Source organism: Pelmatolapia mariae, linkage group LG12, assembly GCF_036321145.2.
Source record: "Pelmatolapia mariae isolate MD_Pm_ZW linkage group LG12, Pm_UMD_F_2, whole genome shotgun sequence".
NCBI classification, from domain to species: domain Eukaryota; kingdom Metazoa; phylum Chordata; class Actinopteri; order Cichliformes; family Cichlidae; genus Pelmatolapia; species Pelmatolapia mariae.
The window spans coordinates 15,116,729-15,144,142 of record NC_086237.1 but is presented as its reverse complement, the minus strand read 5'-3'; the positions used below and the strand labels follow the sequence as shown (position 1 = coordinate 15,144,142).

Below are 27,414 nucleotides of genomic sequence, written 5' to 3'. Positions count from 1 at the left end.
GTCATATTTTTGCTTCCTCGGATTCAGAACGGGATCCGGGTTACACAGCAGGTTGCCGCGGTCGCCATGTTGCTGAATGAAATTAACTTAGCTTCAAAACAGTGAATAGCAGCTATCAATATCAAGATTTTATTTTTCGCAGAATAGCCCGTGTTGCAGTATGTGACCTATTGTAAATATGACTTAGGATTTATGAAACTACTACAGAAGCCCCATTCCCTGTAAGTAACGCCGTTGAAGTAATAACTGTGTTTATTCATTGGTAGCTGGCCTGTTAGCAAAAACAAGCTAATCAATAGCATCGGCTAGCACGCGTCATGTAGCACGGGTTATTGTAATTACTCAAAAGCCATACACAGTGTTATTGTAAATGTTACAGGTTAATTTTTACATTCCGTATTACTCTATTTATATATATTTGGATCAAACATTCACCTAGACCTGATTGTTCCGATACCTGCATTTATTATTTTTCATCGCAGCTAACCTAAGCTAACGTTACGCCCCGGAGAAATTGTAGGCGGGTGAAGCTAACATGTTAACAAGGGCTGTAAATATAAGACAGTACCAAGAAACGACTGCTCTACGGCTGTCGCCTGGAAATGTTGGTTGTAAATGTAATGTTGTTCTTACGGTGTTGAAACGACTGGGTTTCACTAACTCGTAAATTTCTCAACGCTGTTATCAAGGCGTCGTTGTCAAACGACGTTGGTAACACCTCGGTACCGTTAAGGTACATCATCTTTGTTTTAAATGGTCGTTAGCTTTGGCTGAATCAATATCAAACCAAATAAGCCATATCGTTTTTACCACAGGACAATGTGTATATGGTAGCTGGCGTTCACCTGTAGGTGCAAACAGATGTAAAAAATAAACAAAAGCTGTACGTCGGTAAAGACGCTCTGATAAGACCTCCACTTGAATAATTAAGGGGTGTATGTAGGTAACAGTCCATGTCTTTCTTGCACACGATATCAAACTTTAATGACATTTGAGATAAGATTTACTGATGGCAGTGACTGATTTTTGTCTGTGTCATTACTTGAGTGTGTGCTTGTTAAATGTTCAAAAATAGTGTATGGAGAAGCTAAAAGACTGATAACTAGACACAGTGAAACAAAAGAAAAAAGGCAACCCTGGAAGACATTACTTGGTTATTGCTACCAGGGTCTCCAGTTTATCACAGAAAATAGATATTACAGAGACAATCCTTGGTCCTGATTTATGTCATTTCATGTGAAGTTGTTGATATGTTGACATGTTATGGTTAATTTTCAGATATTTTCCTCCCAGATGACGAGCAAACTTTATTTCTGCATCACATATAGTCATTAAAAAAGTAAAAATAAATAAAAATCATTTTTACTCTCCTCTGTCCTTTTCACAGATTATTGTGTTTAAAGATTGTAACCGTATCACGCAATGCACCATGGAAGTGGATCACAGAATATGCAACGACCGCTTCAGAGACCCAAGTCTGTCAGCGGGTCAGAAACAGAGGAGCAGCAGTCACAGCCGACCATGGCAACTACACAGCAGCAAGCTACAGTTAACCATCCTCAATCACCTGTGACCCCTTTTTCCTCCGCTGCCAGTCCTTCAGCTCCTCAGTCACCCAATTATCAGATAATCATGAGTCGTAGTCCAGCCGCTGGCCCGAACATGAACATAACATTACAAAATGTGGGACAGATGGTTACTGCTAACCAACAAATAACCCTAACCACACTTCCCATCCAGAACCCCGCATCCCCAGGATTCCAGCATACGACACCTCAGTGGAGGTTTGAGCATACTCCACCCTCCTACATCCAGGTCACCTCACCTGTGCCCCAGCCCATTCAACCTCAAAGTCCTACCCAGCATAGTCCAGTCTCTCTGCAAGGTGTGACGAGGCCAGCAGCTCCTGCAGCAGCATTGGGTGTGCATGGACAGAGTCCAACACGTTTTGTTGACGCTGGCATGTTAGTGAGGCAAATCAGTTTAGGGAGTCCATCAGGCAGTGGTCACTTTGTTTACCAAGAGGGAACAGGACTGGCCCAGATTGCCCCAGCCACACCTGGCCAGGTACAGCTGGCCTCTCCAGGAGCGCCAGGGTCTGTGAGGGAACGTCGGCTTTCTCAGCCTCATTCACAGACTGGCGGCACCATCCACCACCATGCACCTCAAAGTCCAGTGGCCACCACTCTCTCAACTCTGGGCAGCCCTGGTCACATCACCACCTCAAACCTACCTCCCCAGATCAGCAGTATCATTCAAGGACAGCTTAGAAGCCCTTTGATATTTGAGAAGACTCAACAAGGTGTGGTCTCTGGAGTAGGAACCACAGCCACATCATTCAGTATACCTTCCTCTATACCACCCTCTAGCCCATCCCTCACCAGTCCATCTCAAGGGATCCCCAGCAATTCTCTTGCACCCACCAGCATGACTGTGGGCACTGTAAAGAAGCAAGCTGCCAAGAAATTAGAGGAAATTGCTCCTTCTACACCAGAGATTGCTCAGCTAAGAAAACAGTGCTTGGAGCACCACACCAAGAAGATGGAGAGTCTGAAAGAAGTGTTCAAAGAATATCTGATTGAACTTTTCTTCCTGCAGCACCTCCAAGGGAACATGATGGACTATCTAGCTTTTAAGAAGAAGCCTTGTGTTCCCTTGTATACTTACTTGAGACAGAGTGACTTGGACCTTGAAGACGAAGAGGAGGAAGAAGAACAGTCTGAGGTTATTAATGATGAGGTATTACATCAGCTGGCTCTTGGTCTGAGATCAAATATGTATTTTCTTTCCTGTTATTCCATTGAATTTTGTGCCTCTTTCAATTGGGTGTCTTTTTTCAGGTAAAGGTTGTTACTGGAAAGGATGGCCAGGCAGTGACACCAGTTGCCATAGCAACACAGCTTCCTCCCAATGTTTCTGCAGCTTTCTCTACCCAACAGCAGTTTCAGGTGATAGAGGAGGCACTTATTTTAAACATTTATTTTAAGGAAATTATCTATAATGCCCTTAAAGTCTGTTGAAAATATCTCACTAATTTCATGAGAGGCTGTTTTTGCAGGGACACCAAGGAGCTACTTCTGGCGCCATTACAAACCCTGGAGACATTGATGCATTTAAAAGGCAACAGGCTATGGTGCAGGCAGGTAGGGCAAAGATCGTAAACTCCTGTTTTATGTTGCTTTGTTTTCTCCCCGTTTGCTTTGTTTTCTGTTTGTTTTCTTTTCTCCCTCTAATTGCTTCTGCTTTTAGATATTTGGCATCCTCTACTAGCGCTCTGTGTTGAAGTCTTAAACCGAGGAAGGAGAGGTGACCTGTACGGTCTTCAGAAGGTCATTGCTGTGTGCCGAGTGCTTTTTTTTGCGTTATGAGGGTATTGTGTGTTTTAAATCCCAGATCAGGCTAAGAGGCCCCGGATTGACGTTGGTCGCCATGGGCTGATTTTCCAGCATCCTGGTGTAGCTCCTTTAGGATCACCTGGCGTTCCACTCCAGCAGCTTATGCCAACTGCGCAAGGTAGGAGTGCTTCTACCAGGCCGTTCTGTGTTCTGTTCGATGCTGCTGGACCTATGCCCTTTCCTCATACTAAGGAGATGTTAAAAAGGGAATCACAACATTCATCTTCTACAAACAAACTCCAAGCAGCATCAACAAACAGATCTTCCATCTGCTGGATTTCTCAGCAGTCCTCAGGAAGTTCAGGCTTAAGCTCTCTCTGTCAGGATAAATGGGGAAGAAGACAATCCAAGTCTGAAGAATGAGTAGCCACTCAATGGGAAGATGCCATGTCTTATGATTTTCTTTTTTATTTTTACTATTGATCACCTGTCGTCATCCATCTCTTCTTTTCTGAAGTTTGTTCCTGTTTGTCGTCTTTATTTGGAAAGACCTTCCCGTGCTGATGGATTTTCATCTTATCTGGCGGTGGATCACAGAAAGTGGGAAGCCTGTGGGAATGAATTCACTTTCCAATGGGTTTTGCTTGATCTCCCATTTTATGAATCCACATGTCATGCTTCCCTTTGGTTTCCCATCGTCATTCCCTCACACGCCCCTCTTCAATTGTCCGTCTTTGCGTGAGCCATAAACAGGAACTCAGAATCATCAGTCATCAAGACTTTTTATTTATCTCATGTCCACTTTTAGTTTATTTCCTTCCATGTTTTTTCATGACATTTTGTTCTGACTTGGCTTCTTTCCCTCAGTCTAAGTAGGAGGGGAATCATTTGGAGGAGTTGTGTTCACGGCACAGGTGTTTGCGATTGTGGTGGTGTGGGTGTGTCAGGGCCAGGTGTTGATGGCGTCTAGGCAAGGTGGTGTGACGTGCAGGGAGGTAAGGCAGGTGATGCTTTAGTGTGCACAGCTCCGCTCAGGCCTGCTATCTGCAAGACCCCATGTCTGTCCTTTTGCTCACCTCTGTGCTTTGTCGCTATGTGAGGCATCCAGATGCCTTGGTTACGGCTAGAATGACATTGCTTCATGCATGCCAAACATACAGTGTTTTTGTGAGTGTCCGCTTTAGTTCTTTCCCCTTACTTCTCCCTGTCTCTTTGTTTTCTGAAGTTCTTTTTTTCATGTTTCTTTGTTACATTTCTTTTTCTTTCTAAAACCTTTCTTCTTGCATGAGTAATTTTGAATGTTTTTTAACCACATTCTCTCAACATTTGAAATGCAATGTTTTAGTTTTGCATTAATCAAAGTAGTATTTTATTTGAGAGACATGTAGATTTTCATATTGATTTCATTTCCTCTGTAATCATTTTGCTGTATGAGTTTCATTAGTTTCTGCTCTGATCATCAGGTAGTCGTAGACTACTGTTAAGTACAGTACATGTAGTTCATTAAGAGAAGGTTCTGAGGAGCTCTTATAGCTGAAACTCAAACAAATGTTTAATAGTTAAAAGTAAAATTCTATATTCTACCTTTTAGACTCAAAATATATAACTTCTATTAGGGGGTCTCTCAAATGAATATTAAGGGAAAGCTGCCGAACACTTAACGGCATCTATTAATCTGTATTGTAGGAACACAAAAGCATTTATTTAAAAAAAACCAAAACAAAACTGCACATTGGACAATAACATTAACAACTCATTTTTTTACCATTTGTCTCTGTGTCACTTTCTATACTACCCTTTTATCCTATACTTTGGTTACCATGTATACAGGCGGGATGCCGCCTACTCCTCAAGCAGTCCAGATCGCAGGACAGAAGCAGAACCAGCAACAGTACGACCCATCCAAAGGACCTCCAGTGCAGAATGCAGCCAGCCTGCACACTCCGCCTCCTCAGCTGCCTGGCAGGTTGCCACAAGGTGCCCCTCCTATGACAGGCTTGCCCATGGCACTCTCCCAGCAGGCTCAGTTAGTAGAGAATCCAACTCAGCCAGGGGGTCAGCTGCAGGCACAGGTGAAGGTGCAGACAGGTGCCGCGGTCCTGACCACAGTGAACCCCCACACGCAGCTCCAGGCCCAGTTGCAGCATCAGATGCAGTCAGGTCTTCATCTCCAGTTGCAGCCCCAGCAGCAACAATCCCAGGCCATTCTGCAGTCCGGACAAGCGGTCAGTTTGTGTGAAGTGGTCAGCCTCCATGCAAATGACTAAAAGACGATACTGTAAACTTGATATTACCAATGTTTTTCTTTGCTCTACAGACAGTGGCGCTTGCTCGCCCCGGAACAGAGTCAAACCAGACAGTTCAGAGGATTATGACCAACTCGGTATCAATGACATCTGTGTCTCCTGCTCCGCTCTCTGCTCCCAACTCTGTTCCAACCCCACATACTGCAAGTCCTCTTCGTCCTGTTGGTTCTAACGTCAACCCAAGCACCCAGTCAAAAATGACTGGAACCAATGGCATATCAGCGGTCAAAATAGGTGGCTTTGGTCAAAGCACAGCCGTGCAGCCTTCACAGGAGGGTTCTCAAGATAAGCAAGTGGAACAGGCCAAATTGGTGAGTACCTTAGTTTGGATACAGATGTCAGCAGGTGGTTAAAAGTAGTGGTGCAACGGATCACGGTTGATCCGTAATCCGAACCGATCCCACTCCACGGTTCGGCACGCACGTGATCCGAAGATTCGAAAAAGAAGGAAAAAAAGTATGTGTATGGTGCGCGTGGTCAGTCTGTCAAGCGATGTTATGGCTAACACTAGCGGTCCAAGTGGAGGAGCAGAGGAGTTTGCGGCATTTAAGCAGCCCTTTGCTGCCCAATCCGACCGGGCTAAAGCTATTACAAAAGCTATTGGGGAGTTTAGCTGCAGACGGGAGGCTGTATTCCCTTGCGCAAAACAAGGGGTTTAAACTATGATGAACATGCTTTAGCCACGCTATGATATCCCGTTGCGCGTCCACTTCAGTGACAAGATTGTACCCAGGCATGTATGAGCAGGAAAAGTTTAAAGTTATGGCTGAACTGTCCCAGGCATCTTCTTCTCACAACTACAAATGAGTGGACCTCCAGGTCAACGGAAAGCTACGTGACCGTGACCGCTCATTATATCACAGCGGAGTGGTAGATACAAAGCCCTGTACTGCCCTATATTGCACCTTAATTTGTTTTTATATAATTGCGTGGAATGAGTCTTGAGTTGAATGTTTTTAATAGGCAAAAAATACTTAAATAAGTTAATAAGTAAATGTTAAAATTTTGTCTTTTTTTTGCTGATCCGAAAATTGATCCGATCCGTTACTTAAAACCGTGATCCGATCCGAACCGCGAGATTTTTGATCCGTTGCACCACTAGTTAAAAGCCTTGCCTGGAAAAGATTTGGTGCCTTTTAATGTTGTCATTGCATGTTTTTTGTTCTTTTCACGTTTGTCATATTCCATATCAACAATTCCTGTTGATGTCCATTATTTTAATTTTTTGATGTTCCGTTGTTGTGCATTGTCATAAATGTATTTAGTAAGTTTTAATCTTATCAACATATAAAGTCTAATGGACCAAATGATTGCCAGGAGAGTCAAGTGCATCAGCGCATATCTGAGTTAAGGAAGGAGGGCCAGTGGTCTGCCAGTAGGCTCCCTAAGCTTGTGGAAGCCTCACGTCCAAAGTCCCACTGGGACTATCTCCTGGAGGAGATGCAGTGGATGGCAGCTGACTTTGCACAGGAAAGGAGGTGGAAGGAAGCTGCTGCTAAGAAGGTATGGCAAACGTATAATAATTAACTGAAGAAAAGAATCACAAATTGACACAAAAACAAAAAGGAGGAAACCCTCAGAAAGACAAACTCGTGTCTTGTGTGTCTCTGCCACAGCTCGTTCGCACATGTGCCCGTTATCATCAAGAGCAGAAGAAAAGTGAAGAGCGATCAAAGAAAGAAAGGGAAATTCATCTTCGTCACATTGCCAGCACAATCGCCCGAGAGGTGGAATTCTTCTGGTCAAACATTCAACAGGTGTGTTTGTTTATTCTTACGTATAAAAGTTTCAGGACTTATAAAGATGCCAAATATCTGTTTTGAATGAAACCCTTTCCCCATCAGGTCGTGGAAATCAAACTCCAGTTTGAAATTTATGAGAAGAGGCTCAAAGCACTTGGCTTACAAAAAGCCAAAGGTACGTCCCATCGAGCAGGTACTGAACATGAGAGACAGAACATTTGCTCTGTATCATCAGCTTTTACTTTCTGTTGCTCCTTGTTCCAAGCTAACACATGCCAGGTTATCTGACCTGGGACAGTTCTTTTTGTATTAAACTTGCTTTACTTGATTTACAGTATCTGGTCAGTCAGCAGCTGAGAAGGCTGATAAAGAGGTAGGTACTGCACTGGCATACCAATTAATAATAATATAGAAGCACATATTGTGTCTAAGATAGAGTTTTACAATTATACATTTCATTTTGTACCAGGTGACCACTTCAGTTAGAAAAAGAAAATCTAGTTTGTCCTTGGTTGATGAAGACGGTAAGTGTCAAATAATCAAGGTATATATGATTAAAAACAGAAAATAAAAAAACAAGGATTTATAAAGACTGATTTTCCTTTTAGTTACAGATGAAGAGAGCACCATCGAGGAACAGGAGGGCATGGAAGGGGAAACGGACCACAAAGCAGAGTTGGTTGACCTTGCCAAAGATGGTACTTACTTTAATCTTTCTCTGTAACTACGCTCTATTTGCAGATTCAGGATAAAGGAAGAGAAATGTATTAGTGTGTTATTGTCTTGCTACTGCTGTGTTTATTCAGTTAAATTAGTTTTTGGTGTAATCTAATGGTTCTTAAAGGGACGAGCCTTTTTGGAGACTTGGTGATTTCATAAACTCTACTGTGAGCTTTGAGACACGACACCACACACGTCATGTGCAGCCTGTGCCTCAATTAAGAATGTTGGTTAGAAGAACTCGTAAACATAATAAACCACCCACAACTGCATACCTACCTCTTAAAATACAACTGACTGTTTTGTTTTATTGACGTCACATTAAAGTGCACAGAGATTCGATCGGTGAATTTAAAGTTTGACCCACCATGGCAATAAACTGTTACAGAAATTTTGAAACAGCTTAGGTGGTATACAGGCTAACCAGCAACTATGAAGATTAATTATCTTTGTTTCATTTGTTTTTTTTTTTAATAAAAATGTTTTTGTGTTTGTCTTGCAGCTGAGATGCCCCTGGATGCTTTGATGAAGCAATATGCTGGTGCCTATACTGACTCCTTTGATTGGCCACAGCCTGGTTCTCACAGTGATGAGGATGAAATGGAAGAGACTGAAGGCAAGTTTGTAATTATAAAGTTAAACTGTGCAGATAAGTTTATTATTATTATTTTTTTCCCGGCCATTTGTGAATGATGAGATTCCAACATACCTCCACTCAATTTTTATTTTCTAGAAATGGAATGTGCTATCAGTCCACCGGAGGCTGTGCTGATTGACTCCCTTCTGAGTGTGGACCAGTACCGCGGTGCTGACAAAGCCGCTTCCTTTGACTCTGATGGGAAACCCTGCAAAGACATAGCCGAAGTAGCTGCAGCCACAGAGCTCATCCTGCCCAAGGGAAGCTTCAGAACCACTTCATCTGTGAGACACATTCAGATACTCACTCACATTCATGCATTTAAACAAAAGAACATGTTTGTTTTGGTTTTTTGTTTTTTCAAACTAATTTTTTTATTCTCTTTTTTTTTTTACTAGACCCGCAGCCCAGCTCCTTTTCTATTGCATGGGTTTCTGCGTGAGTATCAACAGATTGGTGTGGACTGGCTTGTGAGCCTTTACAAGAAGCACCTCAATGGCATCTTAGCTGATGAGACGGGCCTTGGCAAGACTGTACAGACGGTTGCTTACATGGCCCACTTGGCTGGGCAAGAGGGTATGTTTGTTTTTGGTATTCTTTTTGTTTTACAATAGTGAACCTTTTTCCTGTATTTAGAAATTTTGACTGGGATAAAGACAACCCTGTTTTGACCACAGGCATCTGGGGGCCCCATCTCGTTGTGGTAAGAACATGCAAGTTGTTAAGTTGGGAGGTGGAGTTCAAGCGTTGGTGTCCTGGCCTTAAGATCCTCTTGTACCTTGGCAACAGAAGGGAACGGCGGTCTAAAAGAAGGGTAATTTCTTGTGTATTTAAATACAATAATATCATTAATATGATATTAAAAAGTGCTTTGAGGTGACTGTTGTTGTGATTCAGTGCTATATAAATAAAATTGAAGTGAACTGAAGAAAAAGTGTTTTTTAAGTTAGCTGCTGTATATGGTTTTTGATCTGCAGTGGTGGGGGGAAGCCAACAGCTTCCATGTATGTGTTACATCCTACAAGCTGCTGATGAAAGACCAGAGTCATTTTCTAAAGAGAAGGTGGAGGCACCTAGTCCTGGATGAGGTGCAGCTCATCAAAAACATGACAGAGAAACATTGGGAAACAGTTTTTGCTCTCAGAAGGTAAGCTATATGATAAATGTTATTATTTCTAGTCAATGTGCATATTGTTTTGGGTTTGATTGCCTGATGAGATAAATTCAATGTGACAAACTTTAAGGCTGTCTCTATGAAATTGCCCTAATTTTTTACTGGATCGTTAAAAAATTGCTCAGCTGATTGAATGAATGACAGAGATATTTCTGTGCATTTTCCAGTGAGCAACGGATTCTCCTCATCAACACTCCTCTACAGAACACTCTTAAGGAGCTGTGGACCATGATCCACTTCCTTTTGCCAGGAATCACCAGGCCTTACTCTGATTTTCCTGTTAAGGCGGGCACAGACCAGAACCAGGACTACTGCCACAAGCTGGTCATCCGCCTACACAGGGTGGGTATACCACCAGCACTCTTCTATAAGTCTGTGTTACTGTGGTGTTTTCCTTTAAATTAAATATGAAAACCCTGTTACTCTTAACTGTAGATGATTCAACCTTTCATCCTGAGGCGCTCGAAAAGGGATGTGGAGAAACAGCTTCCCAAGAAGTACGAGCACATCCTAAAATGCCGACTGTCGAACAGGCAGAAGAGCCTTTATGAGGATATCCTCACTCAATCAGGGTAAAATATTTACCCATCTCTCACAGTTTCTTTTGACACACAGCCCAGTTTATGGTATAATAAAGTTTTGGAAAAATAGTACATCATGAACTGCAATTAGATGGTTCTTTTCATTTCTATTAGTGTGTATTATGCATCCATGGGACATCAGATTTATTTTGACCTGATCTTTCTGGTTAGAAAAGATACTTTATAATTTATAATTATATTGTGTCTGTTCTTTGGAGAAAACTGTAATGTGTAAAGGGAGACATGTTTTGCACATGTCAGTTTTCTATAAACATTTCTTCTATGTGGCTGTGTTCCCCTAGAGCTCAGGAAGCACTGAAAACGGGTCATTTTGTCAGCGTGCTGCAGGTTTTGATGCAGTTACAGCGAGTTTGTAACCATCCTGAGCTGGTGGCACCCAGAGTGACCAGTAGCTCCTATTTCTTCTCCTCTCTCGAATATAACGTGCCATCACTGGTGCTGGGAGCAATTCAGACTGATTCGAGTAAGGTAAGTGTTTTAGTAGCGCTGCCAAACATTGTTAATGTTAATGGTAACAAGATCAGTCAGTAAGTACCCTCAATAGAAAGTCAGTCCATGACAAATTTGCATAATGAGTAATCTTAAAGTGACTCTACACTGTTCCACTTCTAATATTTTATCTATTCCTAATTTATTATCTCCGTAGATTGCCAACCTGTCCATATTTGATCTGATCAATAATGAGAACAGACTGACCCGGTATCAGACTGAAGAGGCAGTACCCAAACTAAAGGTTACTCAGCAGCTCATAGAAGAGATCTACAACAATCCAGATCCACCGCCAAGGCCCAAACCATGTCCAATAAAACCCATGAGGTCTGCGATATAATCTTCAAATGCTCAGATAGAATGAAATGTTCTATGTGAAGATCTTAACAAGTTTTAAAATAAAATGTAACCTCAGTATTATGGCATATTCAAATCCTGTGCATTTGTTTTTCTCTGATTAGATTGTTCCAGCCTGTGCAGTATGGCACAAAACCAGAGGGCCGCCTTGCTGCCTTTGCAAATGCAGCAGGTCAGCGTCCTCCATCGAGCTCTCCTGCTACTGGCACCTCTCCTTCCATCACCAGTCAGGCAGGCCAGACCAGGGGCAAGTCCCCAGTCACCACTTCATCAACTGCAGCCACTGCTCCAGGTAAGATCATTTCAGGGGCCCTATCCAGTATAGGACAGGAAATTAGATTCTCACATTATCTAAAGGATTCCTGGTGGTGTCCACTTCAGACTTAGTACCTTTTACCTATCATATTGGGGTTTTTTTGTCTTCACCTGTAAATAATGTGCCTAAACTAGTTTTAAGCTTGTGATGTGTGCAGTGTTATTTTGCATGATTTGGAATACAAGTGAGCCTAATGTACTGCTTAACAACTATTAATAGGTAGCCTTAGAGGCATACATTAGTGTTTGAAGCTCATTAAGAACTGTACTGCCTGCACATATTTTATGCACAGTGCTGCTATTTGAAAAAGTCAGATGCTTGTCCTTCAACTTTTCTGGAGAGGTTTGGTATACTTTGACTGAAAGGTTTTACTTTAAGGTTTCATATATTTAAATTTGTACTTCCATGCAGCAGTGGTGGGTTGGCAATATTGTTTTCCCCTGATAGCAGCACAACCTTTATGGCAAGGCTGAATATAATACTCACTACTGGTTTCTGTCCTCAGTGACGACTGAGGATTAAGGAAAAGTCATTATATTTTAACAGAGGATACAATGACAGTAATGGTAGACGAGTCCAATAAAGAGATGGAGGCAAAAGTCAAACATTGCAGCCTTGGCTGTTACTGACTACACTTTCACAGATTGAGCTTGACAGTTTAAACACACACATTTCCCATCATACCAGCTTTTACCATAGTGGTACACAAAATTCAGAGATCAGTAGTCATCTCAGTTTTTCAGTTGTTTCAGACCAATGAACAGATGCAATGATACATTGACATGTTTTTCATTCATATTTAAAAACAAGTTTCAGGTTCATATTCAGGTTTCTCTATTTAACTATAATTTCTAATTTAATAATTAATTACCTTAGATACTGTCATACTGTCAACAACACTGCCAAAAATAAAATATTAGATAAATAAAAATATCCATTAAGAGAAGTACACCATATGTATAATTGCAAATACATAAAGAGTGCAAATACATACGTTTAACAACATTCATTGACATTGCACACCATCTTCCATCTTTCAGTGCAAACACTGACAAGAGCTTGTGAAGTGTCAGATAGTTGCAGATGGAAGTTATGCCCGACTGTGCCCATTTCTGTCTTCTGGATCACTGGACATACCCAAGTGTATCCATTCTTCCCGTACTGAGTAGTTGGGACCAATGCACATATTTTAAGTAAAAGTGTTTGCAGTTATTATCATTGACATCAGTAACAGGCCTAATAGTCGTAGCTCAGTTGGCCCACCACTGCTGAAGGAATTTATGGAAAAACTGTTTGATCATACTGATTTGACTAAATATTGGGTTACCCCTAACATGGAGTCCCATACCCCATTGCCTTGTACTTCACAGTGGTTGGAGCAGCAGCTCAGAGAGCCCAGGCTACAACTCCTGTCAGCAGCAGCAACAGCACTGCAGCCTCCACTGTAGGCTCCTCTGGGAATAGTGGCATTGGACAGCATGTGTTGGGGGCTGCCCCTGTGGCCTTAGGCCAGAGCTTAGCTGGCACAGTTGTGGGATCTGTTGCTCCCAACAGCCAGCCTGGATTAACACAGGTCCCCAGGTCGACTTTAGCCCCCAGCCATGCCATCCAGCCCAGCTTAGTATCCCAGAGGCTGGTTCTTACATCCCAGGCCCAGGCACGGTTGCCTAGTAAGTGGCCTGCCCTCCCCCTCTGTCTCAGCATTTTCCCTCCACCTCTGGCACTACAGTACTGGCTGCTCTTCACTGAAGCCTTTACTCGAGGCACTGCTGATATGTGTTCACTCAGGAATTCTGGTTAAATATCTTGTATTGATTATAGTGGGGGGAAAAAAGTCCTCTAAAATTAGATCTGCAGCCATATCAGCAGCATCTCCACAGCCACAGCATTCCCCAGTTTCTTTCTTAAAACCTGCATGTACACTATGAATGTACACCACTGCACTATTTAACTTATGTTATATCCTTGCACTTCCTTATAATATTTTTTTCTTCCACGTACTAATATTCTTTTGTCTCTTGCATCAGCCCAGCTGCAGGAAGAACTCCCAAAGCTTTGTTTCTGTTTTTGCTGTCTTTTTTATTGTTATTATTTTAGTCTGAGCTTCAGCATGAATACTAAGCATGTGAAAATGGCCCCACAGTCATGAACTGAGAAACTGCAGTATTTAAATATATTTTTAAAAAAATTAGAAAAATTCAATAAAACTAACTTATTTATATAAGTCTTAAATGGTTTCAGAAAACTTTTCAGAGTTTTCAGTAACCATTTGAATTTGGTTATTTTTCAAGTAAATTTTAGGTATGATTTTATCGTAGGATGTGTAAAAATCCTAATGATGTGTGCAGATGTCGGATAAACTTGACTTAAGGATAGAAAAGTCAGTGGTTCGAACACCAGGCATTCAGGATAAGATCCGTGTGTCGGTAAAGTGAAAAAGTACCCCATCAACACCATGGCAAACAAGGCCCTTAATCACAAGGGCGTCATTGGAGCTTCTTGATGGCCAAGACAGCAGACTGTACTGGTTATACTGGTCAGATTACAGAGGGTTTCATTCTCAGTGAATCTACTTTGTGTGTTTGGGGTAGACAAACATCCAAACACAACAACAAAGAAGAGGCTGAGCTGGGGGCTGTAAATCCATTGATCTCTTCTTGGAATTGGTTAAAATTGGCAGAGAAAATATATACATGCAGCTAAGTATCTAAGACATGCTTTTAAGCCCCTTTTCCATTAGTACCTCCTTGGATCGACTCGGATCGACTCTACTTGGATTGACTGGTTTTCTATTACAGTTTAGTAACTCCTAATGTGCCTGGTGTGTGTCAGAGCATCCCACGACGTAATTAACATGCAACACGAACGCTACAACAAAGGTGGACATTGAGGCAAGAATATACCTGCTGCTCAGTCTGTGGCTTTTCGTCAGACTCAGGGATCATGGTGTTGTTGTTTGTAGCCATTTCCCCCGTTGCCGGGTTTCAAAAATGGCAGTTTTGATTTTCATGAACACACTCTCTCATGACTCCTCGAGTGACGCTACTGACCAGCCAATCGATCGCATGCAGTCTGACGATGTCACCTTTTAGTATCTGTTCGGATCGCTTGGAACCCCGGACAAGCAGGTACTAAAAACGTACCTGGTCCCAGATACTTGGACCTAATGAAAAACCTTGAAAACCGTATTGAAACGTGCTGAGTTGCTTCGAGTAGGTACTAGTAATAGTAAAGGAAAAGAGGCTTTAGTAATCCACTCTTACAGTTTAACCACATCAAACGGATCTGCTATGGCTTTTGAGAGTGCTCTCCATCACCATCATCAAATAATGAAATCTCTTTTTGGCGAATGCTGTTCCATTCTTGAGCAGATATTCAATATCAAGGTGCAACAAAACTGTTCTGATGACACATGGTGGCCCAGTGTAACCCTAACACTTAGACACTTTGTGTGTCCCTCCCTCCCCCCTCCTCTTAATTTGTCACTTTTGAGTTTCAGGCTCCCTGTCTCACCTGAGGACTGTCCTTAGGCATTTTCTTCCTCTTCTGTTGCAGACAGGACCTGTGCTCGTTCCACTGATTAATCCACCCTGGTTCTGCATGTCTTGTCTTTTTTTCACCCTTTAACTAACTCAGTATATTGCTTTGGAACCATAAAAAGACTTTTTAGTGCTCTCTGTGTTAAAGTTTTTGTTTTTTCTATTAAAGGTGGAGATGTGGTGAAGATTGCCCAGCTGGCTAACATAGCAGGCAGTCAGAATCGAATCTCCCAGCCGGAGACCCCTGTTACTCTGCAGTTTCAGGGCAACAAGTTCACTTTGTCCCCAAGTCAGCTCCGTCAGCTCACCACTGGACAGCCCTTGCAGCTCCAAGGTACACTTGGTAATGTATATCCCATCGTCACACTTTCTTTCCTCTCCACATATTTTTCTTCATTCCTTGTTTTGTGTCCTACGGACTCATCCATGTAATTCTGTTGCTTTTATGTTTGTTTTTTTTTTCAGCAAAAATTTTTTGTAAATTTTAAGACCTTATTATAAAATTCTGGATGTTCCAATGTGTAAAACTCTTACCATATATTTACAACGTCCTTGGTCTGGTTCTGGTGCCAGACCTATGCCTTCACCTGTCAGACTCAACTAAGTGTGAAAAAAAAGTCAGTTAGCAATTTAATATGTCTTGAGTACAACTGCATTGAAATTTATTTAGTTTATGTCGTCATTAAAATCCTTCATTCAAAAACCACGACAGTTCTTTTAATTTTAGAATTTAGATTTTCACATTTCATGCCTGTGTTGTTTTCTGAGTAAGCCTCACTTAATTGGTTGCTTAATGTCTCATGCATTCAGGCAACATCCTGCAGATTGTGTCAGCTCCAGGGCAGCAGATTATTAGGCCCCAGGGATCCATGGTAATGCAGACAATGCCTCAAGCTGTTCCTGCCTCCAGTGCCTCAGCTACTCCTGCAGTGTCAACAGCTCAGCAAGGTGACTTGGAAACAGTGAAGACTCTGCATTATTGTCTCTGCCTCTTAATCGGTTATTTTGAAAACAGCTGACATTATAATTACATCTGTCATTATAGTTCTGACAGTTGTGTGACATAATATGCGAGATTGGGCATTTAATTGCCCCTCTTGTCCTCCTTTCCTTCTGTTGACACTGTGTTTCTTTTTAAGCGGTGAGTACAACTACAAATGCCACGTCAACCCCCATCAAGCCGCCTCCTGCAGCTCATGCTGGTTCTCAGGTCAGCACATCAGTTTGCAGAAAAATCCTATTTATAATTTCAGTTTTCTGTTTCATCAAATAATTTTAGTCTAGTCACATTACAGGAAGAGCAGTTCTGATTGTACCATCTGTCACTGTGATACTCAGGAGTCGTCAGAAGAAAAGACTCAACTGATGAAAGAGCGATTGAGCCGTCTCTTCAAAGCAAATGAGCAGCGCTGCAGCCGCAGAGTGTTGTATGGGTCAGACCTGCTACAGGCATGCACTTTAGGCTCAGAGCCCGGTCACTCTGCCCTAACTGCTGGAGGCTGGAGCTGGGTGGGCAGAGAGAGCTGTATCAGAGCCCAGAGAACCTGCGTGGCTACCACCTCTGCACTGAAGTCCTCTCTGCTCTCTGTGGACGACTGCCTGGAGGCTGCCAGCAGCCTTTTCAAAAGGTACTTGAGATTTGTTTGTTCTGTGCTGCTTGTGTTGTTATAAATCCATTCCATGAATATTTTACAGCGTGTCCTAATATTTTCTTAAATTGTATTATAGCTACAAAGGTAAAAGAAATAACCAGCTAAGATTTTATTGTTGTATTGCAAATCAGTTTTTAATTTTTCCTCTTTTAATTCAAATATCTAATGAACATCTATGCTTATATGTGCTACCTTTTAGACTGGTATGCATGGTGCCTCCAGCTGTGGCTTCAGCTCCTCACCTGTATGCAGCCAATCCCCCAGTTCCCTACAGACTTGAGCAGAAGTCCCTTCGCCGTCGGCTTCAGGAAGCCTCTCTCCCTCACAGCGCAGACATCCACTTAGCATCCAGACATCTCTTCTGTTGTCCTGACTTGCAGTTAATGCAAATGGACTCAGGTTAGTCCATGTAACACACCATTACACCTGGCTAAAGCAAACAACTTTGACCTCTGATTTTGTTCATCAAATGTGAAGAAGCACCTTGTTTTAGGCTGTAACTCAAGAACTGATGCTAGTTTTTACAAGACTTCACAAGTTATTAGTATTCAACAAAACAAAAGTGCTAAATTTCTCAAATAAACAAAACCAGAACAAAAAACAAAGCAATATTTACTTATATTCAATAATTTTGACTTTCACCATTATCATTTAAAATCAGCAAAAGATGAAACCTGCAGCTCTCTCTCCCTCTCTCATTGACTCTACGTTCACTTCCCTGTTGTTTCTCTTCAGTCTGTGGATTGCTTCATTGAGGGGAAAATGTAATTGGGGCCAGAAGTTTGACATATAACCGCAAAAGCTGAGAAACCAACATGACAATTAAGAGAAATGTATTCTGTCTTTCTGTTCCTCACCCTCCAATCACATCTCTGCACCTACACGTGCATTACTGTGTGACCTGAGTTATTGATATCAACTAGAAGTAAAATGCATCAAGAGTAGACAAACAAGAAATCCAGTAACTTCGGTGATAAACAAAAGAATGGATACATAGAGTATTAAACATAGGGCATTAACACATTTGATTGTAAAAAGAGGTACCAGAGCCATATAACTAGGTGTCAGTGACCCAGGACTTGACCTGTGATGACTCTCAGTCATCAGTGACACACAAGCCACAGCAAGCTAGAACTGTCAAACCTATTCTTTTAAAGCTCTGTACGGTGTTCTTGCTAAAAACATCACAGAAAAAAGGTTCCAGGTAAGGACAAAAACATCTCCTGCTTACACAGGCTGAGTGACTCATCTCACGTTTTGCCTTGGATCTGCCTTGGATAATAACATGATAGTTTTCTTTCCCAAAGGTAAACTGGAAGCTCTTGCCATCCTGCTGCAGAAGCTAAAGTCAGAGAGTCGCCGTGTTCTCATCTTTACACAGATGTTGAAGATGCTAGACATCCTGGAGGCCTTCCTAGATTACAGACAGCTCACTTACGTGCGCATTGATGAGAGCTTCAGTTGTGATGAAAGACAGGTAAAATCACACCACATTTAATTTGTTCCTTATAAACATTTTTGCTGAAATCAAGTTTAAAGAAATGAATGTTGACAGAGGGTCATGTAATTTTAAATATTTTAATGTGAATTAAACTATTTTTTCCCCCTTATCTGTTTTTTTTTTTTTTTTATTCATGTTTGTGTGGAGGGGATCTTTGAGTTAATTTGTTTTCAATTACAAATAAGCTAAAGATGCAGGCAACTATCTGACAACAGCAGTCTCAAGAATAAACACTGAAGATAAAAATGTCTAAAGCATCTGTTTCATATTAGAAAGGATAGTTTGTTTGTTTACATAGCAAAGCAAATGCATGAATACATCGTGTTTTAAAACTAAACTGCGCCGTCAACTTCTTTTTCAACTCTGTTCATTCGTTGTGTGCCTGCAGGAAAATATGAAGAAGTTCAACAGGAACAGGCAGGTGTTCTGCAGCATCCTCACCAACCGCTGCTGTTCTGCAGTTGGGACTGTGTTTGACGCAGACACCATCATCTTCTACGACACAGACCTCAATCCCAGCATGGACGCACGCACCCAGGAGTGGTGTGACAAAATAGGGCGTTCCAAGGATATTCACATATACAGGTGATATTATAAAAACAAGGCATTCTGATTTTGTTTCTATTTTTTTGCTCCTTATTCTGCCCCCAGATAAAACAGTTTTACCTTATAACAGTGTTACTGAAGGACTCGAGTTGCGGTTTCATTTATTTTTGCATGTCCCAAGGTTGGAGAGTGGGAATTCTATTGAGGAGAAGCTCCTGAAGAATGGTACCAAGGACCTGATAAGAGAGGTGGCTGCTCAGGGTACTGACTACACCTTGGCTTTCCTCACTCAAGTAAGATAAACTCACTGAAGCTTCTACCGATATTCAGACTATAAATATATGGAAAAAAGGTTTAGATCCCGCATTATTTAGTTCTACCCAAGACATGAAATAACTGTCCTGATGTTGTGTGTTTGTAGCGGACAATCCAGGATTTGTTTGAAGTGGAGGCAGGCTCGGGAGAGAAGGTGGAGGAGTTTGTTGTCCTTCACCAGGAGCCTTCAGCCTCTGAGGCCATCTCTCCCAGAGTAGCTAGACCATACATCCAGGCTCTCCAAAGCATAAACTTGGATGCCCTGCCAGAGAATGAAGAGCAGCAGCAGGACAAGTTGCCAGACCAGGAGTCAACAGAGCGGGACCAGGAGTCAGAAATCCACGCTAAAGAAGAGCCTGCTCAGATAGAGGAGCTTAATGCAGTCATGGAACAGGTGGGTTTGCTTATTTTTTAATTTATATATGCAGCTTGAAAACTGGTTAAGCAAAAATAAATTACCATAACATTAAACGCTGGTTTGTTTTGTTTTTTCATTCACTCATCATTGAAACAGCTTACACCTATTGAAAGATATGCCCTGCATTATTTGGAGTACCTCCACGTCAGCGATGATGAAAAAGCTCTAAGGGTAAGAGTTAAGGCACATCTTTACAGATTTATTGCAGCAAAAATGTGAAAATCTGTTCATGAACAGGTTTTTATTTTTGTTGTTTTGTTCCTCAGGAGAAGTTGGAGTGTTCAAAGAGAAGCTGGGAGCTGCAGCAGTTGCAAAGGTTGAAGGAGGATGAGCAGCAGCAGCACATGATGGAGGGAGATGAAGATCTCTTCACCTACACCAGAGAGGATGCCTACAACATGGTGGGTGGGACGGTTTGATCTCTGCTAATCAAGCAAGAAGTGGTGCGTGGATTATTGTGCTGTTGTTGACCTGAACCTTTTCTCTGTACTTCAACAGGAGTATGTGTTTGATGCGGAGGATGGCCACACAGAAATTATGCCGGTAAGATGCCACATGTGACCTTATCTGTAAATGTTTACACAGATTCTTGAATGATGTAGAGGCCTGTATCTCTTCCTCATTCGATGTACTTATATTGAGCCACAACATGAAATCCTGTTTTGCCTTTGGACAGTTTTTGACATGTGGTTTTCCACCATAGCTTTGGACTCCACCCACACCACCACAGGATGACAACGACATCTACATTGATTCTGTAATGATGCTGATGTATGACACCACACCCATGCCAGAGTCCAAGTTGCCTCCTGTCTACATTCGCAAGGAGCATAAGAGACTGAAGATGGATCCCTCAGGTAAGAAAATATCTCTCCTTTTAGAGAAGTTGTTGTAAATCTTGGGTTAAAGACCAGAAGAATGGACAAAATGCAAAAGTATCATTGCAAGTTTGTTTGGTTTTCTCCCCTAACTTGAGTGTGTTTCTTCAGCAGCAGCCAGAAAGAAGAAGAAGGGCCACGGGGAGACGGTCATTCCTCCCCGTTCCCTTTTTGAAAAAGCCAGTATGCTCAAAGTTCGCCGTGAGGGGAAAGACCAGAAAAAGAATTTCTCCCTCAAGCAGCAGGCACCCTTTGCCAAGCCCCTCCCCTCGCTGGCTAAACCTGCCACGGAGGCAGGGCAGGACAATCCAGAGTGGCTCATCAGTGAAGACTGGGCCCTGCTTCAGGTACTGGCTTTATTTACTCCTGCCTCCATGATGGTCTAAGCATCGTTAATACATCCTGTGTTGCATTTCAGTTAACAAGTTATCTTTGCTGTGTGTCCGTTAGGCTGTGAAACAGCTGTTGGAGTTGCCGCTCAACCTGACAATCGTGTCTCCTGCGCACACTCCTAACTGGGATCTGGTGAGTGATGTGGTGAACTCCTGCAGCCGCATCTACCGCTCACCCAAACAGTGTCGCAATCGCTACGAGAACGTCATCATTCCCAGAGAAGAGGGCAAGGTAATGAAAACAGGGTCATGTACTTTACTGTCTTGCACACATTTTGCTTGTTTGTCTCAACAATCACTCTTATTTTATTTATTTTTTTATTTTTTTATTTATTTTTTTAAGTTGGTGTATGAGGCAAACCCCAAGAAGAAAACCAAGAGTATATACAAGGTACTCTGTCTTGCTTGGTCTTTGCGTTCAGCCGTTATTTCTTCTTGGATTCTGGGGCTCATTTTTATTCTTTTTGTGTGTCCACGTTTAGTCTAAGAACAGCCGTCCTCTGAGGACCTGTCAGATCTACACACAGGATGACAATGCCACTCACATCCAGCTCTACAACAGCCGCTTTGAACTCATGAAGATCATTGCCAGCAAGAGAAGCCCACCAATCAAACCACTGTAAGTACTGAGAATATGAAAAAAAACCTAATACAAAATAAAACAAAATAAAAAAAATGTAGTGCAATTATATTCAGATAAGATATTGCCATTTAAATGCATTCATCTATACTGCTTACAGACTCGGCATGAATCCATTTCAGAAGAACCCCAAGCATGCGTCTGTCTTGGCAGAAAGGTGCGACTTAAGTTTGTAATCACTGGGAATAAAAACCTGAAATCGTTAAGCAAACAAAGAAGTGTAAGGTTTTACTTTTTCTCATTTTCAGTGGGATCAGCTACGACAAGCCGCTACCTCCCATCCAGGTGGCATCTCAACGGGCTGAAAGGATTGCCAAAGAGAAAAAGGTGCTTATCAGCAGTGTGCCTCCGCTTGTGTTTGTATTTATCCAGGTGCTATGCCATGCTAGGAGAATGTAAGACTTATTACAGCAAATGTCTGTGAATAATTCTTTAGGTGTTGAGAGAAATCTGGTTAATGTTAGTTTCCACCTGTCAGGACAGTTTTCATGCATGCGATGCACAAAGGTAGTAGTTTGCACACTGTAGCTGTTGGATTTAAAAGCAATTATGTTATTATCTAGATATAAATCAGTGATCACTTCAAATGTTTTAATAGTATAAAAATTGGGGGGAAAAAACAAGAGTGAACTACTAAAAACAGACAACCATGCATCATCTTCAGTCTGGTTTTCATCCATCTTTACAAATATATTTGCTTTTGTGTTGCCTCCATGCATTGTTTGTGGATGTGTGTTTTTGCAGGCGCTTGCAGAGCAACAGAAGGCTCAGCAGTTGGCCCAGCAGCAGGCTGGAGCCCCCCAGGCTCAGGCCGCACCTGGCCAAGCCCAGGCTCCTGCTTCTGGCCAGGCCCAGGTCCCTCAGGCTGCAGCAGTCGCCGGAGCTCCTGCTGTGCCTAACGCCGTACTGGTGAGACTCAGTAGTTGAGCTACATGTTTTTACATAGAGTCAGATCCAAAACGAGCTAATGGAAACTTTAAACATGCTTATCATGTTTCACAGGCTGGGGGCATAAAAAATGCCACTGTGGGCACTACCATTCAGGCTGGTACGTACACACACACACACACACACACACACACACACACACACACATATATGGTTTAGATTACAGTGCAGCTTGTGTCCCAGTAGTTAATTCCTTTCACTTTGTTTCTTCTAGCCACTGTTGGGGGGAATGTGATTGTCAACACGATAGCTGGAGTTCCTCAAAGCCCTTTCCAGCCCAACAAACGCCTGGCGTCTTCGGTCATCCCAGGAACGCTGTCTGTGAGTCGTGCTTTCTTATCACTGGTGACCTGGCACTATTAACTTACAATGATATAAATAGTATTTGGATTGGAATAAAGCAGCAAACTCAGTACAGAGAAAGATCTTCAGAAGCATCGAAACCTTTATTCATGCTATCGCTGTTATTTTCATTAATGTAGCCTGCAGGTACAGCTGGAGCACAGGTGGTCCATGCACAACAGAGGACTGTGACAGCTACTGCTGCCCCGGCTGAGGTGGTTGCCATAGCTACAGGTCAGGCTGTTAGAGCGGTTACCCCAGTGACAGCATCTGCAGTAGTTTCTACCACTATGAGCCCAGTGCGCTCACTGGTCACTCAGGTCACACCAGGTAATGAGCTTATCACTGGTTTTCCTCAGGTGCACATTTTGTTTTTACAGCCCTGACCTATCCTCTGTCCTTTTTCATGCATCGACTGTGCTGTCTCAAGGAAAACCAATCAGCGCAGCCCAGCTCCATGTGCTCAGACAGCATCTGCCACAGGCTACATCCCCTCAGATGAAAGCTGTTAGCAAAGCCCAGGTACATCACGACCACCTTTACAGAATAACTACACCAAATGCAACAGTAACAGTTGCTTATAGAAAAGTCATTTCATCTCTTGCATAAGGTGGACATGTGGTTATGATTACACAGATGACAATATTTCAGTTTTACCCACTAAACAATGCATTGCACTATTTTGTCAATGTGTGTAACTTATCTGTATCACCTCTAAGTTAACTTGCATGGAAATATCTGTGTGACTTTTTTCTTCTTCTTTTTTTTTTTTCCTTTTTTTAAGGTGCACAAGCAAAAGTTGCAGCAACAGGCAACAGCAACTCAGGGCCAGCAGGCTGCAGGGGCCCAGCAGGCCGCACAGGTGCCAGCTGCACAGACTGTACAAGCTAATCCTCAGCTAGCAGCTGTGACAACACAACGACCTGGAGCTGTGCTGGCCACCAACCTGCAGATGAGCAGATTGGTAAGATTAGAGAAATAGTGATTAGATATTGATACAGTTGTGCATGTCCACTGATAAATCCTTCCCCCGTAATACAACAAGATAAATGCTATTTTCAGCATATATTATCAACAGAGATCTAAAAGGTATGACATTAATGAGAGAGACTATTACAATTCACTGGTGGATCCCCAGAAACACTGTCCTCTGCTTATGTTAGTGATTGAGCTTGTGCCACCTTTTTTTACTCTTCTTCTTTTCACCCTGCAGACTGCTCGAGTACCCAATCAGAGCCAGATTCAGGCCCAGGCAGGACAGACAGCTCAGGTGACTCTAACCAAGCCTCCTGTAGTTTCTGTGCCAGCTGTGGTCTCATCAGCTGGAGTCACTACATTGCCAGTGACTGTAGCAGGCATTAGTGTGGCTATCGGTCAGGCCCAGAAAACAGGTGTGTTGAAATTCTTGAATTGCATACATCACAAGGTGCAACAGTATTTGCTGCTGATTATATCTGCATCATTTGGATTGGAAACCCTTTTATAGTAGCAAAATGTATGTTCTCATCATCACAATCTTCTAATATGTCTTTTAATCTGACACACTTTCTCCGTTCTGTCAGGTGTCCCCTTCCAACAGATGCAGGTCCAGCAGCTGATTCAGATGAAGAAACAACAGCAGACAGTTCAGGTGGCAGCTGCACCCCAGCAGAAGGCAGGGCAGCCACAGTCAGGACAGGCCACTGTACAGCAAAAGGTAATGTCTTTGTTTACATATAAGGATTTGTGTTTATTGAGAGTATCGGGAATAATTAGTTCACTAGTAATATTACTGTATTCTATAGAGCCAGTCACAGTATTTAATGTATTTTCATTTCCCTTAGATTGGCACACAGCAGGTGACAGTGCAGACCGCCCAGCAAGGTCAGCAGCCACAGCAAAAGGTGACCTATACCACCACCCAACTCCAATCGGGAATCAAGACCCAGTTCTTCGCTACATCGCTCCCACAGGGCCAGAAACCAGCTGGAACCCAGCAAATCCAGGTACATCATCAGTGGCAACCCATACAACAGAATAGTTTCAGTGAAATATCGAGTTTGTGTGTGTGTTAACATTTTCTTGTTTACTGCTCATATCAGCTGCCTAAGATCCCGCAAATAGTGCAGCAACCAACTGTGGCCAATATTCAACAACTTGTGTCTTCTCCTCAGCAGGTAAGAATTTTAGGCTTTTTACTTAATTGATTCTACAGACACTGGAATAACCATCACTGCAGGCTTTCAGGTGTGCTGCCATTGACAAAATGCTCATATTTGATCTGGTATTATGTCCTCACTGGTGACAGCTGCAACTGAATGTTTTGTGTTTTCAAGTTGTCCATCCCATTCACCCTCTCACGAACATAAATCTATTTTATTACATCTGGCACAATTGTTGTCTTACATGTGAAAGAACTGATAAAGTATGAATGTAAGAGGTCAAGGTGGGACCTTGCAAAACTCATTGGCCATAACTCAAGGATTTGGACACTAATTAAAGGGCTTAAAATTCTCCAGCACTGTGCCAGAATTCCAGCTCGAGGCCAGGTTGATGTTAATAAATTGTTAATATTGTTTGAAAGGGTTTTTTGTTCTGTTTTGTTTTTTCACACTGTCACCCAAGCAAGAATCTAGTTTCCTATGTTTACAGCAATAAACAGGCTGATCATTTGTTGCACACAGTTAAGAGATTAAAGGAGGAGGGAGCATTAAAAGTTTGAAAGATGGGCATGTTTTGTCCTTTGAGGCTTGTATTTAGAACCAGTTATAGACTACAGCTTTCAGCTGAAACCAAGGGTGACTGTTTGGATCGTGTGAAGCAAGGATTCACCTTTTGCAACAAATAGATGTGCTCTTGTCTTTGTAAAAGGGGTCATGCTATCATCCGTCACGCTTACAGCACTGTGCTGTGTTTTAATTCATCATTGATGTGAAGTTTTGCACAATTTGGTGAAGCTGACCAGAGTGTGGAAGGTAAAATATCAGATGAGATTTCTGTGGGGTCACTTTGTTTTGTTGTCTTTGTCACACTGAACCTTTGCAGGAGATATGCAGGGGAAAGGTTCATATCAGATCTTTGAGACAGGATGGAAATGTTTAGTCTGTGTTGTTTCTCTTCAGATCCAGGCTCAACCTCAGACTGTGACTCTGACCCAGGCTGCCACATCAGCTCCCGCTCAGGTGCAGATGATTCCCGCTGGTACGGCGACAGCCCAGGTGGTCCAGCAGAAGATCATCCAGCAACAGGTGGTGACCGCAGCCGCTTCACCCCAGATCCAGACACCACCTCCACACAGCCCAGCCCAGCAGCCCGCTGCAACCACTACTGCCGAGTCCCCGGTGCAGCAGTCCGCTCAGCCACAGCAGGCCTCCAAGGGTCAGGCTCGCCAGGGGGGCATCAGAGCCAAAACCCCTGCCAAGCCCAGTGGGGGGAGCAGTTAGGAGATACACACTAATGAGACTGTATGTACCGAGCGTTTTCCCACAGTACAACGACGAGGTCGTGCTTTCTTGTGGATCCTGCAACAACAACAAACCTTTACTTTACTCCAACCTCTCTAATCTTGTGTTCAACATAATTTCAGTGCTTGTATCTAAATCATTCTGGAAGATCAATCATGATGCTTCTGCCAATAATTCTGCTGGGATCCATAACTATCTCTCATGTGATCAATAACATTCTGCTCTTCATTTGTTTGTTGTAGAGCGTTTCTCGAAATTTCCCCAACACCTACCACATAATCCCACCGTATGACAGCAGTCACGCCTTCTGCACAGTGGTTATATGACTCAACAGATGTATGAGGCTGAGGATTATGGGTGATTTTTGTTTGTTTGGTTGTTGTTTTTTTGCATTGGGAAATGAGCTCTCTATTAGAATAAGTGTATTCATAAATAGTCTTGTTTTATGTCCGATTCTCTTGTTGTCTATAGATACTGAATGGAGAATAATGCACGTTCCTTTAGTCTTTTTTATTATTATTATTTCTGCAAATACACTGTAAACATGTACTTTAGTATTTTGTTTCCTCATAAATTCTCCTTTTTTTTTTTTATTGATGTGAAAGGAAAAAAAACATGTAAATATCAACAGCGGACATTTGTACTTGTAAAGTAGTTGTGTTTTCATTGGATTTTTCAGCCCAATTGTAATAAAGTGTTTTGTTTTTATACACAAATTCATCTTTTCCTTTCATTAAATCGTTGTAAGTACTTTGAAATCTTGTGACTTCTTACATCTTATTTCAGCACACATCCTCTTTTGTTTTTACAGCCTTGTACACTGTGGAAATAATTACTTGATTTGAAGAGTTAAGACTAGAAAAGAAATCAGTTTGTCTGCAAGACCTGTAAGATTATTACGCTTGGTAAGATTTCTTCAGATGAAGGCCAGAAAATAAAAAAAGAACTTGAAAGACGCTTCACCCTAAGCCTAAATTGAGCTCTAGCTGCAGAGCCACATAATCTGGTCTGCACTTACTCAGCACCTTTAAACCTACAGAGCCCTTAATGTTGTTCAGTTTCATCCGTTTACACACACATGGCGGTGAAGCAGCAAACCCAAGAGCGCTTTAGGATGCAGAG

The 27,414-nt window shown here is 42.3% G+C and overlaps 1 protein-coding gene across 5 annotated transcripts; it reads left to right on the top strand.

Annotated features, from left to right (window-relative positions):
* The first annotated feature begins 52 nt into the window (after positions 1–52).
* On the top strand, positions 53–27,008 carry ep400 (E1A binding protein p400). Of its 5 annotated transcripts, none has more exons than XM_063490732.1 (54): positions 53–221; positions 1,388–2,739; positions 2,841–2,948; positions 3,059–3,143; positions 3,394–3,513; positions 5,166–5,560; positions 5,653–5,952; positions 6,959–7,144; positions 7,258–7,398; positions 7,486–7,558; positions 7,719–7,756; positions 7,853–7,907; positions 7,992–8,081; positions 8,606–8,719; positions 8,837–9,024; positions 9,139–9,316; positions 9,418–9,554; positions 9,718–9,887; positions 10,082–10,256; positions 10,350–10,486; positions 10,798–10,984; positions 11,163–11,332; positions 11,467–11,654; positions 13,049–13,348; positions 15,387–15,551; positions 16,028–16,165; positions 16,357–16,427; positions 16,556–16,845; positions 17,069–17,268; positions 18,177–18,346; positions 18,759–18,955; positions 19,098–19,209; positions 19,338–19,625; positions 19,746–19,820; positions 19,916–20,050; positions 20,148–20,192; positions 20,353–20,506; positions 20,639–20,874; positions 20,978–21,151; positions 21,263–21,310; positions 21,402–21,538; positions 21,660–21,716; positions 21,808–21,886; positions 22,304–22,468; positions 22,562–22,607; positions 22,722–22,828; positions 22,990–23,179; positions 23,280–23,371; positions 23,634–23,813; positions 24,063–24,240; positions 24,412–24,545; positions 24,673–24,834; positions 24,931–25,005; positions 25,951–27,008. In XM_063490732.1, exons 2-54 carry the CDS (start codon positions 1,423–1,425, stop codon positions 26,269–26,271), a joined length of 9,273 nt encoding a protein of 3,090 aa, XP_063346802.1. In that variant the 5' UTR covers positions 53–221; positions 1,388–1,422; the 3' UTR covers positions 26,272–27,008. The 5 variants fall into 5 exon arrangements, with proteins under 5 accessions (XP_063346802.1, XP_063346801.1, XP_063346800.1 ...); XM_063490731.1 differs by having other exon boundaries at positions 15,387–15,560; positions 20,642–20,874; XM_063490730.1 differs by having other exon boundaries at positions 15,387–15,560.
* Positions 27,009–27,414: the final 406 nt, after the last annotated feature.